This window comes from Myotis nattereri, assembly GCF_964212035.1.
Source record: "Myotis nattereri genome assembly, chromosome: 1".
Taxonomy (NCBI): Eukaryota; Metazoa; Chordata; class Mammalia; order Chiroptera; family Vespertilionidae; genus Myotis; species Myotis nattereri.
The window spans coordinates 87,290,658-87,308,932 of NC_138075.1; the positions used below are offsets into that span (position 1 = coordinate 87,290,658).

Consider the following 18,275-nt stretch of genomic DNA (forward strand, 5'->3'; position numbering starts at 1 on the left):
TGAGGTTAAAAAATTGTTTTTGTTCTGATGAAGAACTGAAAAGTTTTCTCTGCTGAAGTTTCCTAAAAGTGGAAGTTAATGTTCTAAAATGTATGTGCACATTGCAGTTATGTATATAGCTGAAAAGCATAAAAAGAAAACTATATATTAAATTTCAACATACTTGTTATCCTGCATTCCAGTTGACTGTAGAGAACCTTTAGTCATGTGTATCTGTTTTTGATGCCTCTACAGAATAACTGCCCAGCATCCTCTGCCCAACCAATCTGAATGTAGGAAAATCTACAGATATGACGGAATCTACTGTGAATCTACCTACCAGAAGTATGTTGAAATCTTTGTGAGTCTTCCTTCTGACTCGTGCATCAGTGCTTGTGGTTGCCAGCTATTAAAAAATATCCTTGTATTGAAACCTTATATTTTTCTAATTTAGTGGGGGGGTGGAATAACCAAAACCAAATAGAATAAAAACAACCAAAAATGTGTCTCTGAAATCAAGACAGAAAAAAAAATGTGAATGCTTTTGAAATTCTGGTCTAAGAGTTTTTTAAAAAAATGACTATATTAAAGCTCTTAGGTAAGCTTTTTTTATTGCAATAAACAAATACTTATATGCAAGAAAATCTCAGCAAAATACATTGCACAGGTGCTGTGCATCTTAGGGATTTGAAAGGTGTGTTATGTATAAATTAGCTGTCACTTTTTTTCATTCCTGTAATGGAATGATGAGTTGTAATTTGCATAATCCTTTAAGAAGTCAAATTATACTGTCATGTAGCAGACTTAACATGCTAGCTAAGATTTCAGAGCTTTGCAGCTAATTACTATGTACCTTCCAGGACAGTTAAATTGAAGTTGAGTCTTCTGTCTTTGCTGCCATTTGCTTTGTCCATTACTTAACAGAATCTGCACAGTTGGTAACAAGGTGTTGCTACTCTCTCTGAAGTGAACACTGCTCTGGGGAGGAGAGGCATCTTACTATATCATAGCTTGCCTTGTATTGCTTTTACTAAGAAGAAAGCTTTAGGTTTTTGTATTGTTTTTAAAAAAACAATAGTCTCAATTGGAATCTCCTCAAAAAGGAGAAAATGTATGCTTTTCACAAAAGTTATGGAATATTAATTGAAGCAACATTAACCTTTACTTACTTAAGTTTTCTTATAAAAATGTAAAGTAAGGTAAATACTATTCCATTGCAGCATTAGTCTTTCTAGCTGTACTTTGCAGATATAGTTTGGTGTGTTTTGTCCAGAAACTCTTAACTTCTTTTGCGGTAGAGTTTCATTATTGAAAAAATAATACCCTTTTTCCTTAAAAATTCGTTTTGAATACAAGTTGGTTCATTCACTCCTCCAGTTGCTCACAGAGCATTTTCTCTCATGGTTTCCATTTTATAAACGATCAGGAAATCCCGGAGCCAGTGAAGGTTGCTCTCTGAAATGGGCTGGTATCCCTGTATCTTTGTCACTTATTTGCCTCTCGCTTTATTTCTTCATGTTTTGCTGCTTAGATAGCGTCATTCCCTTCATCTGAATCAGTGTAATTATATGCAAAATTGTTTCTGATTATTACTTCAAAAGTTCTTGTTATCTGTGAGTCATATGTATTGTGGCTATTGGTGGTCAGGTTTCTGTAATTTTTAGTGATTTTGTGGCTTTGTTGTGATTAATGGATACTTTGAAGAAGCCTTTTGTTGTATAAGAAGGGGGTCCTTTAAGGACCATCTTAAATCAGCAGTTGATTATTGACCATTCAAGTAATTGGAGCCCAGCGGCCAACTGTTGTTCGTTTGTAATTAAGCCAGTTTCACGTGTCTGAAATTACACTCTGCTTAGGGGCTGAGGTTTGTCTATTTAAGGTCAGGAGCCCGGATGAGGTCACCAGGAATCCAGTGGATGGCAAGGCTTTCCTTGTAACCGTAGGTATCATCTCCAGGGCTGGCTTTTTAAAGAATTGGTGTTATTTGTAGTCAAGGTAGGCACAGTAGGCGGCACAGCTGTGACTGCCAGGCAAAGTCACTAGGGGGATATTCATAACAAGGAAATATTGGCAAATAAATGATGAAGAAGGGGAGGAAATCCCCAAGATGTTAAATCGGAGCACTGTCACTGCGATGATTAATGGTGTTGTGTGTTTTAGTGAGGATGCTTATCTGGATTGTCTTGAAACTATAGTGTACATTTAATAGCACCTATAAAAAAAAACGTGGTGCGTGAGCACATGGAGGAGAAAAGGCCATGGGTTCAGGTTTTATTTTCCTGAGTATTTTCTCCAACTAAGTCTTTGGCTTCTGGTTATTAGAAGGCTGGTTTTAATGGATATTATATACATAAAATATGTTTATTATGAATCAGCATTTACATAGCATGTCCCTACAGGATTGAAAATGTTTTGTGAAAAAGTTAGGTATCTTTTCACTCTTGAGGGGTGAATATTATTAATAGAGAAATGGGAATCACTGAATTTGCCTAGTTATCCTGGGCTAGTGTTCGGCAAACTGCGGCTCGCGAGCCACATGCGGCTCTTTGGCTCCTTGAGTGTGGCTCTTCCACAAAATACCATGTGCGGGCGCGCACGTACAGCGCGATTGAAACTTCGTGGCCCATGCGCAGAAGTTGGTTTTCGGAAAGGAGATAGAAGAAACAAGTATACAAGACGAGTGTGGAAGGGAGAGTTGGAAGGGGTCGACCTCAGCGAACGTACCTCAATCAGATTGAGGACGTTTTTAACAAAGGCCAGCTGAGGAGTACCCTAATCAAGTTAATAACAATGTAACTACCTATACAGTTTAAGTTTAAAAAATTTGGCTCTCAAAAGAAATTTCAATCGTTGTACTGTTGATATTTGGCTCTGTTGACTAATGAGTTTGCCGACCACTGTCCCTGGCCAACAGACAGGCATGGTCATAGGGCTCTATGTAGTAAAAGGGATGAACTTTCATCAGTACAGTTTTTACAGAAATTTTCTGTCAATTTCTGGGGAAGAGGAAGCTGTCTTGGAAGGCCTTTTAGCTCCCAGTGTCAAGCCGTGAATATCCTGGTTCTGAGTAATGAATTCGCTTTTGCCTTGAGGGATCTTTTATCAATGATGGGAGGTTCATATTTGGGCAAGTATTTAACCTTCTTGGACCTCAATAAGTACTACTAGACAGGAAGAGATACAAACGAGCTTAGAGGCTTTTGGAGCACTGTTTTTTAATTGGGGGGGGGGGGAGGGCTAACCAAATAGTGAGATATGAATCCAATTTAGTGGATCAAGTTCAGAATTTTTAAAATGAAATGGAAGAGAATAGAAAAGTCTCTTATCAGTGCATTGCGATTAGTAAGGGTGTGTTTTACCTTGTGAGGCTTCTGTTTTGCTTTTATGCATCTGTGTATGTACATAAAACTCATATATGTATGTGTGTTCACAGGGTGGGTCATGAGGTAAAATGTGTTTTTTTACTGTTCAACATCCAAATAAACATTGAAAGCTGCTGCAAAGAGGGTTGAGTAGAAAAGCATAATAATATAGTATAGCGGTTATGTCCTATGTGTTCAGGGCACAGTGGCTTATACAGAAATGGTCGGCTCTGTGGAAAGCGTTCAGCAATGAAAAGGCTACACTCTCTGGTCTCATATCCAGATGTGCTGGAGCCATTCTGGATGGGCACATTTTTCATCCCTGGTCCCTGACTGATGTTAGTAAATTGAAATTGGGGCAGTATTTACACTGTGAAAATTGGAAAATGCTGCAAATCAGGTGCCCTCCCACCTCCAACTGTTTATCTGCTCATTCTTTTCAGCTATAATTCTGTGACTTAACAATTATGGTGATATTATTTATATTGTGTTTAGATGTTTGGGGAATTGTTGAAATAGTTAAATCATTTTAATATTGAAAATTTAAAGTACACAGGAATAAAAAACCTCAGATTAATTATTTCAAAATGTCTACAATTTGAGTATAAAATAAGGTAGTTACCCTCATTTCTCAAATATGTGCTTATCACCCAGACAGCTTAAAATTTCAAATTATAACTGTTGATACTAAGTTTCTTGGGAAAGGGTAAGGAATACAGTGTTTCCAAAAACACTAACCACATGGTAAATGTTTTACAAATTTCATTGTTTTATGCTAAGCGATCATCTTGCTAAGTACCTATCCCCATTTTCAACTGTCTTTATAGTTTGCAGTAATATCTCTGGAATTTAGTGAACTCATATGTAATATAATGGATTTGATCAGGAGATGCTGAAGTTCTTTCCAATTGTCAGTCTAATTTTTTTTCTATTTTCAATATGGAAAGACTGAAGAAAGAGAAATGACACCCCTCTCCATAGTAACTATGATAACTCTAAGCTTGGCTTTCAGTGATAGGCAGAAAATATTTCAGTCAGAGGAAAAGAAACTTTTGTGGACATAAAATAGAATTATAGCAATAAATCCATTGAAAACCACCTGTATCAATATATGGTAGTGAGGAAAGTTTATCAGCTAGGAAGGAGCCAGCTGAGATCGGGCCTTTAAAACCTCAAAATTTGTCACCATTCAGCCATCTGGTTGGACACTGCTGTAGAGGTATTGGAAGAGGAGTGAGCATCCTTAAAGCTGTGTTCAAGAACAACCATTTCACCAATATTCAGAAAAGATTGACTCTTGGGGGTACTGGAACTTAAATCACTAACATTGAGCATATGCTATGCCATTGCAATGGGCACTATGGTACCTATTTTAAATAAAGGGGTTTAACCCACAGTTTCTAGTCTCAAAAGTTCAGCCAAGATTGGAGGGAGTTTTGTAATTGACTAGGGAGTCAGTCATTACCTTAAAGCAGAAGAGCCCCCAAGCAAAATTGTGAGAGGTATCTTTGCTTCCTATATTCTCCATCTGAGCCCCTTTTCCTCTTCTGTGAAATTCCTTCCATCTGGATGCCCGGTTAGTGTTTCATGCCCAGGGCCTTGTCTCCCTGGGCATTTTTGTCTATAGCCCTCACACTACAGATCAGGTGTTAACTGATAATGTTAACATTAAGGGCCATTTGCATATTAAAATGCAACTCCAAGTGAAAGAATTCAAGGGAAAAAGGGGAGTCTTCTTTAATAGAATCATTTCTGACACCACAAGGGAGGTGGAGGAATTGACTTGGGGCTGGTGTGTGTGTGTGATGTCTCCCCGCTTGCCTGAAAAGAACAAACCTAGAATGTGGCTGTTCTCCTACTCAGTATCATGTTAAGGCTGGCATTGGCCAAGAAGTATGGGCTTGGAAATGGGAAGACTCAGGCTTAGAAGAGAGAAGGAATTAAGATGTTCTGGGGATTTGAAGAGAAGAATGAGTGAAGAAGGAAATAATTCACCGGTTTTTAATCACCTGTGTTGTGCCAGTGTGCTAACCACATGCACATGTTATCCCAATTAAGGAGAGCAAGACAAGTGCCTTGTCAGGCAGGCTGTTTGGAGGCTGGGGGATGGGCTAGATGGTCACCTGTGCTGAAGGGGAGGGAAAGGTCAAGGAGGCTCCAACAGCAGCAAATTCTTTGGCTGGTTGTTTAATCTAATTGATTGATTGATTGCGATTATACAGTCTTCTCCCCCTTCCATTAGAATAATTTATGCCATTGTGTTTGGACCAGTAAATAAAGAATTGAAAAAAGAGAAATGTACAATGAACTCTTCATAAAGAGCTCTGGTAGAATCTGCATGTTAAATAGACATTGAACTTTTGTAGCAACGACTGCTTCAGGCTTTTCAACATCCAGATGAATTCTCACTTCCATATCAGGCCTTTCAGACCTCTGCATGGTTTCTGGTGGTTTCTCCTAGTTAATTTTAACCTCACACCAATGATTTTGCCTGTCAATGACTTGAAGTGACATGCTTGGTAATGTGGGTGGTAATGTAGGGCCATTATCAGACTAGCTTAGAAAGTCATTCATTCATTCATTCATTCATTCATTCATTCATTTAACAAGCATTTTGATTGTTACCCATGGGTCAGGTGCTATTATACATAAACCGATTTATTGAGAGGTGATTAAAGAAAACCTCTGGCCTCCAGAAGCTTGGAATAAGTAATTGGGATTCTGTGAGCAGTACCACCAGTGAAATGAGTGCAACCTATGGAAGTGACACCACAAAAGGGTTATTTTAATAGGGTGGGCCCTGATGTCCTCATGGTGGAGGAGATACTTGATTTTGAGGGGAGGGGGTGCTTGAGGTGGTGACTTGGGCTTAAAATAAGTATTTCTGGTGTAGCAGATCAGAAATGGTACATGCCAGGAGTGGAGGTCTGGAGAAGGTGTACAGGAGTGGAGGTTGGAGAGAAAGGGGAAGCAAAGGCATGGGTGTGGTCTGTCCTCCTGTGAGACCCCCTACAGGGGTTTCCGGAGGGAAAGAGTGTGGCACAAACTGCATGTTAGAGAATCCCACTGCAGGTAGATTTGACCTGACACAGGAGACCTGCCCATGGCCTCAGTTGCTCCTTTATTTAGAAACTCATTCAGTGTGCTTTAAATGGAGGAATGTGCAATGGTGCTGTTTTGTAGTGTGAAGTTATTTTTGATTTACTGGTGTAGATATCTTGGAGGGCTCTCCCAGTCGGAAGCCCAGTTCAGGACCTGTCTGCAGCCCTCGCGTTTCCTGGCTGGAGGTGCTCCATGCTGCTTTCTCCTCACTGACCACTTGTAATTCAAGATAAATGCATGCCAGAGGGTGAAAACGGACAGGCGCAGGAGGCATGATTTAATGTGGAAGAACATTAAATTGGCTTCATCAGAGTGTATATTTTCATTATGAGAGATGTAACTGCCTAGATTTTTAAAAATAATTGGTTAGTGCCCTACCTGTAGTGTGTATGAGAATTCAGGAAACTTGAGAGCAGAAAGTAAAGGTCAAGGGTAGAGGAACAGGGTGACAATGGACCATTTGTAGGCACGCTGTTGAAAGAGTGTTCACAGTCGCTAACGGGTGGCTTCAGAGAGGCAGAGAGACTAATGTGCTTATGCCGGATTTGAAAAATAATACAGCAAACTTATAGTGTTCATAAACTATGGTTTTAATAAATTCTCCCCTAACAACAGTTTGGTCTGAGTGTGAGTAGGTATATGTGTCTTTAATGAATGTTGAACTTAGCTTATGTATGAGAATGGGAGAATTATGCTTAAGTCTCTGACTATGAGCAACCTATTTTGAGAGATTTTCAAGTCCACACAATAGTTTAATATCATTGCTAGAGATGGTTAAACCTCCTGGAAACAGACCTGAGTTTGATCCCAATCCTACAGTTCTCTATTAGATATGGGGCAATGGCTAAGCTACTTAACTATTTCAGCTTCTGTTTTCTCACCTCTGAATAGTCATTTTGAGGATCAATGTGATGATGAAGGTTATAATGACTAGCATTACTAATATTTTACCAAATACTGCTGGCAGGTAGTGGGCTAATGGTTTCACGTACTTTAAAAAATCCTTATAATAAACTTACGCACTAGTCTGATTATTACCACCATTTACAGGTCACAGAGGCTCACAGAGTAGCTCACTCAAGGTTGAAAAGGTAGAATGTGGTGGGAAGCAGCAGGAAGCTACATGGGTCGCTTCTGGACAGAAACCATGTTCTGCTGTGATTTCCTTTCTTACATGACACATTTTTCCATGATGTAGTTTGTATCTCTTTTCTGAATTTTTACCACTTTCTTGTTGGGGAATTTTAATTCTTTTGTTTGCATTTAAATTTCCTCCAGTAAGTACTAGTGATATACCATCAGTGGCATTAGTGACAAAATTTCAGCATAAAAATCCTTCCTTTCCACCTCCACAATTTCTGGTTAGGTAACCCATCATTTAAGCATGGACATAATTTTGAAAGTTATAGGATGAATCTAACGGTAAGAAGGGTAGTGGGCTAAAGAAAAATAGGTGCTTTTTTTTTTTTTAGGTCAGAATATGTATATGTATGAGAAGTAACTGTGAAGTGATTAGATGGAATTTTCTGGCTGCTTTACAAACTCATTCTTTCACATGACACGTCTACTGTGTCATTCTCTAGGTTGCTTGAAAAGAGAACTCTATTTACTGTGTTCAGCTTTGAGATGTTTTGATCTGGTTCTCAAAGCAGAGAGAGGTCTGGGTCCTGTGAGGATTTTGGTTCAATGACCAGCCTGTAAGGAAAACATTCTTGAGTGATTTTCCATTGGCAAACTCAAAACCTTTGTGATTCACATATCAGTGTGAGGATTCTTTGGAATTGAGTGCTTGAGATTTATGTGATTAAATAGACTATCGTTGCATCTTGTTTAAAACCCAATTTCCCTTCCCCTCCCTCTGCTCATTTATCAAGGATCCCTGCAATAAATACTAAATGCAATAGTATTTATATATTTGATTCTATATTCAGCCTCACTCTTTGCTCTTTCTCACTGGGTATCAATGAGGAGAGGCCTATTTCTCACTAGAGGTTTTCATTGCTTGCATTTCAGGCAACATAAGCTTCCATAACAGCATCGTTTTCTTGACTGCTACCTGTCAAGGGTGCTCAGAGTGAATCACAGCCAATTGCATGCTTTGGTCTTAAAACTAGGAGGTGCATAGTCTTTTTGATGATTCTTCTATTTCTCTCCAACTCCACTAACAAAACTATTGTAGGAGTGAAGTGGAGTTAGCATGGCTCTGTCAGGCACAAAGCCACCAACCCGTCCTGTGTGTTTTAGATACCAGTTGGATCTCCTGGTGGAGACCCATTTACAGTATTTACAGGGAAGTCGCTTGCTCACTTCCAGGGAAGCAGCATCCCTATCCAAGGCGTGCCTAACTGCTTGATGGCCTGTGCAGGGGTGGGGAACGTCTGGCCCATGGGCTGTGTAAGGCCCGGGAAATCACTTGGTCTGGACCCGCCAATGCATTAGGGGGGAGTTAATTAAATGTTTGACCAAATATAGCAGGCTAATTTTTAAGTTGATAATTTTGTATGGCCCGTGAATGATGTTATAAATACCCAAGTGGCAGAAAAAAGGTTCACTACCCCTGCAGTGTAAGAGGATAAGCAGCAGCTCTGATCCTCATCTTCTGGAGAAATTCATCAGGTGTTCTAGGTCTTGAATTAATGTCAGTGAAAGCAGTGGTAGTCATGTCACTAGGTTATTTAAAGGAGAGATTCTGAGGTCTTGTAAAATTGACGACCAATTAATTCATTTGATAGGAAGATAGTTTATGCTCTTTTCTGAATGCTGCTTGCCCAGAACTAGTAACAATTTATATGGGGAGGGTAGGAATGCTGATTTTTTTTTTAAAGAAAAAAATTTATCATGGTATTGGTGAAATTCCTCAGGGAAGGGAAGAGTAGAAAACTATACTTATGAGCCAGCAGATTTTAAGTAAAATATATTTTTACAGGGATCTAGTGGCAAGTTTGGTTCACTTGCACAACAGATACCTTTATTGGGTCTGTTCAGGAGAAATTTGCAGGACACAAATGATTGCTGTGGTACAGAGTGTCCTCAAAATGTGAGGCTCTGAGATACAGAAAGAAGAGAATGAATACAGCTACGTTTATTCTGCCATCAAAAGGAAATACTCATTGATGCCAAAGCCTTTCATTGTGAGGCTAAATTGGTACTTCTGGGGACAACGGAAGTTTTAACTCTTGACAGTGAGCTACATTTCGGTTTCACCATTCCTGCATCTGTGGTGGCTGGTTTTCCTCATGCAGAAATACAGATGAGGCTGGAATAGATTTTAGTAATTGATGAGGCTAAGTCAGAAGGGAAGGAAGCAGCATGTTGCAACTATGGTGTTCTGTGGTTTCCAGGCATTATTGAGGTTATAAACTCATTTTGCACTCAAGAAAAGGAAGGCTCAGAGAGGTTGCTCACTTTACACAGCTTATGAAGTTTAATCTGTTGGCTATTTATCGCAGACAAATCCAGGTTAGTCTGGCCCAGCAGTTCTTCCCCTTACAACCTGATGACAGGAAAACATCCATCCTCTGCTCAAGGACAGTAGACTGAAATCAAACAATCCAATTTAAAAACGGGCAAAGGACCCAAACAGACACTTCTCCAAAGAGGACATGCAGATGACCAAGAAACATATGAAAACATGTTCAAAGTCATTAATCATCAGAGAGCTGCAAAATAAAACAACAGTGAGGTACCAGCTCACTCACTCCTGTCAGAATGGCTACCATCAACATATCAACAAACAACAAGTGCTAGTGAGGATGTGGAGAAAAGAGAACCCTAGTGCACTGCTGGTGGGAATGCAGACTGGAGCAGCCACTGTGGAAAAAGAGTATGGAGTTTCCTTAAAAAATTAAAAATGGAACTCCCATTTGACCCAGTGATCCTTCTTCTAAGAATACTAGTATACCCTAAGAATCCCAAAACACCAATCAGATAAAATATATGCACCCTTATGTCCATAGCAGCACTACTTATAATAGCTAAGATGTGGAAACAGCCCAGTGCCCATCAGCAGATGAGTGGATAAGAAAGCTGTGGTATATTTACACAGTGGAATACTATGCAGACATAAAAAGAAGGATATCTTATCTTTTGAGACAGCACGGATGACCTGGAGGTTATTCTGCTAAGTGAAATAAGCCTATCAGAGAAAGATAGGTATCATATGATCTCACCCATATATGGAATCTAATGAACAAAATAAACTGAGGAACAAAATAGATCCAGAGACATAGAAGCATGGAACAGACTAACAAATCTCAGAGGGAAGGTGGTGGATGGGGTGGGACGAGATTGACCAAAGGATTTATATGCATGTATGCATAACCCATGGACACAGACAATAGTGTGGTGAAGGCCTAGGGGTGGGTAGAGGGGGTCAATGAGGGTATATAAGGGGACATCTGTAATACTTCCAACAGTAAAGATAAATTAGAAAAAAGAAAAAAAATAAGACCATAAGGAACTTAAAGCCTTACCTATAGAGGGAAGTTTGTTGTATTTGAACAGTAGTCATTTAGTGTCCATTCTGTGCACATTAATGTATTCTCCAGTATGGAGGCAATTAGGTCTCCCCTTTGGAAATTTCACCTGATATTACACTAAAGCTATCTCACAAAAATGGATGAATCCCAAGTTTTTATCTCAAGATCTACCTCTTTCCAAACTCAAGTTTTATATTCCTAGAGTACTTAATATTTGTACTTGTGATCCATTTTACTCAACCTTAGCATGAAATGACCAAGAAATTTGTAGGCACTTCCATGGGCATTGCCAATTAATCCTCAAAGCAGCCCACTCAACTGGTTTTTCTCTTCATTTTACATGGAAAAAACCACCAACCATGCAACCAAAGAGACTAAGTGATTTGATGCATTTCACACAGCTGTGGTATGACCCTGTCTGCATAGTGAGACCTTGATCTCCTGGCCTCTGACTCTCTCCAGGACAGAGCATCCCCTCTCCCCCCAACAGAACTCCACAGCCTTCAGCCATAACCCATATCCTCCTTAGGATGATGCTCTCCTGCCCCGTACTTCTTTTGCTTTATCTTAATTTTTCTAGTCATTCAGGCACACTCTTGGAATCTTCTTCCATTCTGCTTCCCTCTTGTCTCAAATATCCTGTTTGTAGAATGATTTCTTTTAAGTATGTGTACTTCTGTTTCCTCTCTCTAACCTAAACTATTATTTTATGTCTAGATAGTTGTAGTCTTAGCCTTATCTCTTATCTCATTCAGTTTGATTACATTAAATAAACACTTGAGTCCTTCCTTATACAAAGGACTGTGCGAGAGAATGCAAAGCTTTTTATTTCTGCCGAAACCGGTCTGGCTCAGTGGATAGAGCGTCGGCCTGCGGACTGAGGGGTCCCAGGTTCGATTCCGGGCAAGGGCATGTACCTGGGTTGTGGGCACGTCCCCAGTGGGAGATGTGCAGGAGGCAGCTGATCGATGTTTCTCTCTCATCGATGTTTCTAACTCTCTGTCTCTCTCCCTTCCTCTCTGTAAAAAATCAAAATATATTTAAAAAAAAAACAAAAACTTTTTTTTCTGGGCTACCTTATAAATAGTTACCAGATTAAAATACTGTTTGTAATGTATTTCCTCGCTCAAAATCATTGGCTCTTATTCCCACTACACGGTTTCTATAATATTGACTTAGTGTTTAAAAGCCACCTGCCTTGCTCTAGTTGGTCTTTCAGTCTCCCCTTCTCCCTCAAGAAATTTTTCAGCATGAGCTTTCTGCTCTTGTCCATGAAACATGTTCAGTAACTCTTGATAGGCAAAATACATGTACTGAATCTGTGCCTTTGTTCCATCCACAGTGGTTTCAACACTTTCATCAGGTATCTTCTATAACCAGGAACTATATTTTAGTGAACAAAGATGAAAAAGTCTGCCTTTAAAGTTAGATGACATTAGAGACAGGCGGTAAACAACAAACATTAAAACCCAAGTAAATCATATAGTCTGTGAGAGAGTGGTTAGAGGGACGTTTAAGAAGGAGTTGGTAGTGCTGGGTAAAGATGTGTCAGCTATGGATTAAAAAAGGTGAGGTCCCATTTTAAAGGATGGAATTTGAGCCAAGACTACAGAATTGAGGGAGTGAGGCTTCCGGAGAGCCAGGGGAAAATATTCCAGGCAGAGCAAAGGGTTGCTGCAAAGGCTCAGAAGCTGAAGAGTTCAGATGTGTGTGAGGACCACAGGGAGGCCCATCTGACTGAGTAAGGAGGGCAGTAGCGGGAGGCAGGTCAGAGAGGTAATAGGGAGCCAGCACACAGGCCTTCTACCTGAAATGGGGCCATGGGAGGATTTTGACTTAAGTAACTTACTTTTTAGAGTTGGTCTGGCTGCTGGCTGAGTATGTATATATATGTTTCAGGGGGATGCGGGCGGAAGAAGGGAGACTAGCTTGGAGAATGCTCCCATCATCAAGGTGGCTCATACCATAGTGTAAAAGTGGAAGTAGTGAGAAGAATTTGGATTCTGATATTGTCTGAAGGAAGAGCCAACAGGATTTCCTGATGGAGTGGATTGAGGGGGGATATAAAAAAGAGAGAGGGAAGTCAATAGTGAATCCAAGATTAAATCCGAATGCATCATTTACTCCGTATCACATGTGTGGTGGCACTTAGTGATACATATGCAAATAAACACCTTTTAGGAACTAATAAACTGAGAGGTGAGACATGATATAAACTTACAAAGTTTAAAGGATAGAAGTTTGTGTGTGCATGTGTGTGTAATATATTCTCAATAGGATTGCAAGTGGCTTAAAGATATTTGTTTGTGCCACAAACCTTCTTAAGGTACTATTAAAGGCAAACGATTGTCTTATTTAGTAGTGCTGAATGCAATTAGAGGCAAATTTAATGTAGTGGATAAGTGCACAGACTCTGAAGGAAACTGATGCATTCAAACCCTAGTTTCATTATTTATTTGCTGGATAATCTTGAACAAGTTATATAAGCTATCTGTTCCCCATTCTTCTCATTTGTGAAATGATAATATTCATATAGGGTTTACTGTGGTTGAGTAAATGAACTGATACATATAAAGTACTAGAAAAATGCTTGGCCCATAGTAAATGCTCAAATAGTGTTTATCATTCTTAAGTAAGTTTCAGGAAAAATCAGTTAAAAGCGTGGCTTTCCTCCCTTAAAACCCATGTTTAAAACCTGCCAAGTTGCATGGATAATGTGAATAATAAAATCTATAGTGAGCATTGCTTTCAGGCTGGTGGTTAAAAAATAACACCAGAGAATTGTATTATGATCAGTCTGATTAGCTGTCTGTCTTTAGGGGTGGACATGGAGGCTGGTCAGCATCCCTCTGGGTACATTTGATTGACACACTGGCAAACAGCATTTAAATACCTAACATAGAAAAAAAATCAATGTTTTCTTATTATTTTTTAGCTTAAAATGTTGAATGTGTATTAAAATGAGAAAAATAATTTTCAGGATAGATATGACTTTCTTAGAACATAAAAGCACAGAGATCACATCAACAAGAGAATGTTATTTTTTTGCCCAAATACAGGAAATTACTATTTTTCCCTCCATGTTTATATTTTGATACATAATATTTCCCTCCTCCCCTCCCCCTCACACCTTTCCTCTCCCGTTATGGGATGGTTTTTCCTTTCATCGCTCTTATTATCAGCAACTAATTTGGCCTCCAAATCCAGGAAGGAGCAGTGTGTGGCAGCTATGGAGCTCATGCAGATGTCTTTAGTGTCAGAGGTGGTTTGAAGAGTAGCCTAATTCTGCTTTCATTGTGTCGGGTACTTCAGCAAGGCCCTCAGATTCTGTTTGAGCGCGGTGTTCCTGATCCCATTCTGTACATCCTAAGTGGCGATGCAGACAGTGGCTGTCAATGAATAACAGGTAAATATTGAACAGGGAAGCCCTTTTGATTAACTTTGTGGATCATTATTTGAAAGTAGCTTGCAGTCAGACCAGCTACATTACTCACGATCATAGCACATGGCATGGGGGTCAGAGCATCAAGCCTCTGGTCAGAAAGCTGTGCTTGCATTCTTTGTTCCGCATTTGGTCTTGAATTCATGCAGTGTGGGATTAGTTACAAGTAACCAATGAGCAAATGTGGTGACTAGCACAAGAGGAATGCAAGTTCTTTTAGAGGCTAAAGCATAAGGAATGATTAAGAGGGACTTTGTGCTATGTAGATACACATAAATTAAAGCATATCCTATATTATAAAACCCTAATATGCAAATCAACTAAACAGCAAGAGGACCGGAGGAATGACTGGTCACTATGATGCTCACTGACCATCAGGGGGCAGACGCTCAATGCAGAAGCTGCTCCCTGGTGGTCAGTGTGCTCTTACAGGGGGAGCACTGCTCAGCCAGAAGCCAGCGCTAAGGAGCAGCTAGCCGAGTGGTAAGGAGCAGCGAGCAGGCGGGCAGTAAGGAGTGAGGGGTCCTGGACTGCGAGAGGGCGCAGGCCAGGCTGAAGGATCTCTTCACCCCCCCACTCCCAGTGAATGAATTTCATGCACCAGGCCTCTAGTTTATAATAACTTTTTGAATTAGTATACCAGTAACAATATGGGTGCTCTTTTTATCCAGATTCAGAAATCTTTTTCTAATATGAAAATGTAGACAGTTAGGGAAGACTGAAATGAATATTTGGTCTTACTAATGTGTGCTGAAAAGAAGATATTTTAGCATCTATTCACTTCCCTGGATTTAGTCTCTACCACCTAATGGACACAAGTTGCCCCCATGATACATTTACTTAGAAGGTTATTCTATCATCAATGTGCTGTTTATTAAATGATTCAAATCCAACCATTTTACCTCATGGTAAATTAGTGTTTTATTGTCATTTGGAACAAAACCATTGTCATTACTAATATTTTTGAGCTTCCATCAAATAGTATGAATGGACCTTGGTAAAGAGACAGATGGGACTGAATAGAAAAGATAGCTTTTGGCCAGCAGTTCTCAACCTATGGTTCACGACCCCTTTGGCGGTGAACGACCCTTTCACATAGGTCACCTAAGACCATCCTGAATGTCAGATATTTACATTACGATTCATAACAGTAGCAACATTACAGTTATGAAGTAGCAATGAGAATAATTTTATGGTTGGGTCACAACATGAGGAACTGTATTTAAAGGGCCAGAAGGTTGAGAACCACTGCTTTTGGCTCTCAAGAAACATTTCTAGTCAGCTCTTGCATGGTCATAAACAGATACAGATAAACCATGATTAGGTTGTTCAGGCATCTTTAGGAGAGACCCCATTCAGTGTTTAAATAGGCAATTCCAAAATGTTTCCATATAATGTTTTACAGTACATATTTAAGTTGAGTCTTTTAATCATTTTGTGATACAGAACTATTCAGAAAACCAAGTGCATAATTAAGATTATTAAAACAACCAATAACAGCAATGTAAATCTACCTTCTTATCCTCAGCTAGAGCAACAGTTAAAATGTAGACATTTTATGACATTTTTAAATGGGTAATTACAACATTTTAAATTTACTTAATTAGATGGATTAATGCCATTGTTACTTGCTGTTTAACATTTATGAAGCTCGAAAGTGACAGAATCTATATAAAGAATATTGAATGGAGTCTTAATTTTATGTGTCATGTAGTGTTAAGCCCACATAACCGAGTCAAAATAATGGCTGAAAAATAAGAAAAAATTATTCTGAAAATTATGTCAATAAGAAGTACAATATACAGTGGTTATGCTAACTAGAACTGGAAACTTAGGCTAATATATTTCTGAGGAGGAGATTCTTATGTTAGTATATTTTTAAAGATGTGTTTTAATTTGGTTTTAAATAAACAGTGGAAATTATTAATATTCTTGCTCTTTAATTATAATATTCTAGAACAGCCGTGGGCAAACTACGGCCCGCGGGCCGGATCCGGCCTGTTTGAAATGAATAAAACAAACAAACAAAAAAGACCGTACCCTTTTATGTAATGATGTTTACTTTGAATTTATATTAGTTCACTCAAACACTCCATCCATGCTTTTGTTCCGGCCCTCCGGTCCAGTTTAAGAACCCATTGTGGCCCTCGAGTCAAAAAGTTTGCCCACCCCTGTTCTAGAATAATTGATGGGAACACCATCCCCACCACCCCAAAAGGGAAAGGATTTAAAATTTCATTTAGAAAGTCACTTTAATTATACAAGCTTTATTTATAAATTAATGTATTAGAAATCACTGTATTAACTTTAAAGCTTAGGTAAACCTGTATTATGCAGGAGTCACCATAAATGGAAAATAGAATTTATCAAATATGAAATGTCTTTACAAGAGAAATACATTGACTCCTATGTCATGGAAAGCATGGACTGCTGTGCTTGTCTCTTTCCCCAGGTGACCCAGGATCTAATTTGGAACACGTGTTAGGCGCTCCCATTCTAACCCACACCATACAACTAGAACGTAATTTGACACAAATCTTTGTTTAGAACTAAAGTAGCAGGAATTGCTGTGGGTCACGATGGAATTGGCAAGGCTGTGTGGAAATGCGTGCACATGGCATGGTACCCGGCAGAGCCAGAACTTTCTGGATTTTCTTCAAATGATAGTTTGTGAATTCAACATCTAATGTGACTCTTCATGGGACAGGAACCTTGGCACATGATATGTTTTGTATAGACTTATTTTTACCCATATAATTGGTATTGTAGTTATAATAAAACATTAAAGAATATATACATAAAATAGAAATTATGTATTGCAATGTTTAAAATTTCCTAATAATTTCTCCAACCTAAAAGGAGTTTTATGTCCTATTTATAACACAACAGAAAATAGAATGCATTAGACAAGGATTGTTTAAATGATGGTGACGTCATTGGTGGTTTTTACTATTCCAACTTAGTTACTAGACAACTTGGTGATGTTTTATTTGGGGAAATCCAATATATTGGGGGAGGATGTGGTAGTTTTGCAAGTTATTTGGCTCCATTCAGAAAGACGTATTCATCTGTCAAGGAAATACGTATCATTTGTGAGAAACCTATAGACATTCCAAAGTCTATGGACATGGCCCTGAGGAACACCGATCTCAAACAGAATCTGAGGGTCTATGGACATGGCACATAGACATTCCTCAGTCTCAAGGAAGTGTCAGGCCAGCAAGGAAAGTAGGATATATTACAATTAATTGATATAATAAATATTTACTGAATACCTATTAAGTCTCAGACCTTGTTCTAGGTCCTAGGTATTCAGTGACAAACAGGGCATCCAGAGTCTCTAGAGCAGTGGTCGGAAAACTGCAGCTTGCGAGCCACATGCGGCTCTTTGGCCCTTGAGTGTGGCTCTTCCACAAAATACCACGTGCGGGCGTGCATGTACAGTGCGATTGAAACTTTGTGGCCCGTGCGCAGAAGTCGGTGTTTTGTGGAAGAGCCACACTCATGGGGCCAAAGAGCCGCATGTGGCTCGCGAGCTGCAGTTTGCTGACTATTGCCCTAGAGCATGGATTTTATACTTGATTGAGGAGGGCAGAATATTTGTAGATACATATGTGATCAAAAAAGTAGTGCTCTATAGTATGAAGGAAATTAAGTCAGGGCAAGGGGCTGGAGCATGACAAGTGCCTTAGTGATAAGACAGGGCATGCTAAGGGCCTGACGAATGGCACAAATCCCTTAGTTCTCTGTGATCCAGAAGAACAGGATCATGCGTGGCTGTGGGGAATTGGCAAACTCTTCCCGGGGAAAGTGGGGCCTAAGCTGGATGGGAATGACAAGCCCTGCTTGTACATAACAGGATGGAAACAAGAGTTTGTATTTAAGGTTGGTTAGAAATAAGAAGAGGTAAGA

General features: G+C 39.4%; 1 protein-coding gene across 12 annotated transcripts in view; it reads left to right on the plus strand.

Annotated features, from left to right (window-relative positions):
- Positions 1 to 18,275, plus strand: part of NPAS3 (neuronal PAS domain protein 3) — a gene marked incomplete at its 5' end in the record, with an annotated part of 907,100 nt that overhangs the window by 122,451 nt on the left and 766,374 nt on the right. For 5 of the 12 annotated variants that reach the window (XM_081089871.1, XM_081089875.1, XM_081089876.1 and 2 more), the window contains one exon: positions 235 to 324. The exons of the other annotated variants lie outside the window; for them this stretch is intronic. In XM_081089871.1, coding sequence (XP_080945997.1) covers positions 235 to 324 — 90 coding nt within the window. The remainder of the gene's footprint in view (positions 1 to 234; positions 325 to 18,275) is intronic. 12 annotated transcript variants of the gene reach the window in all.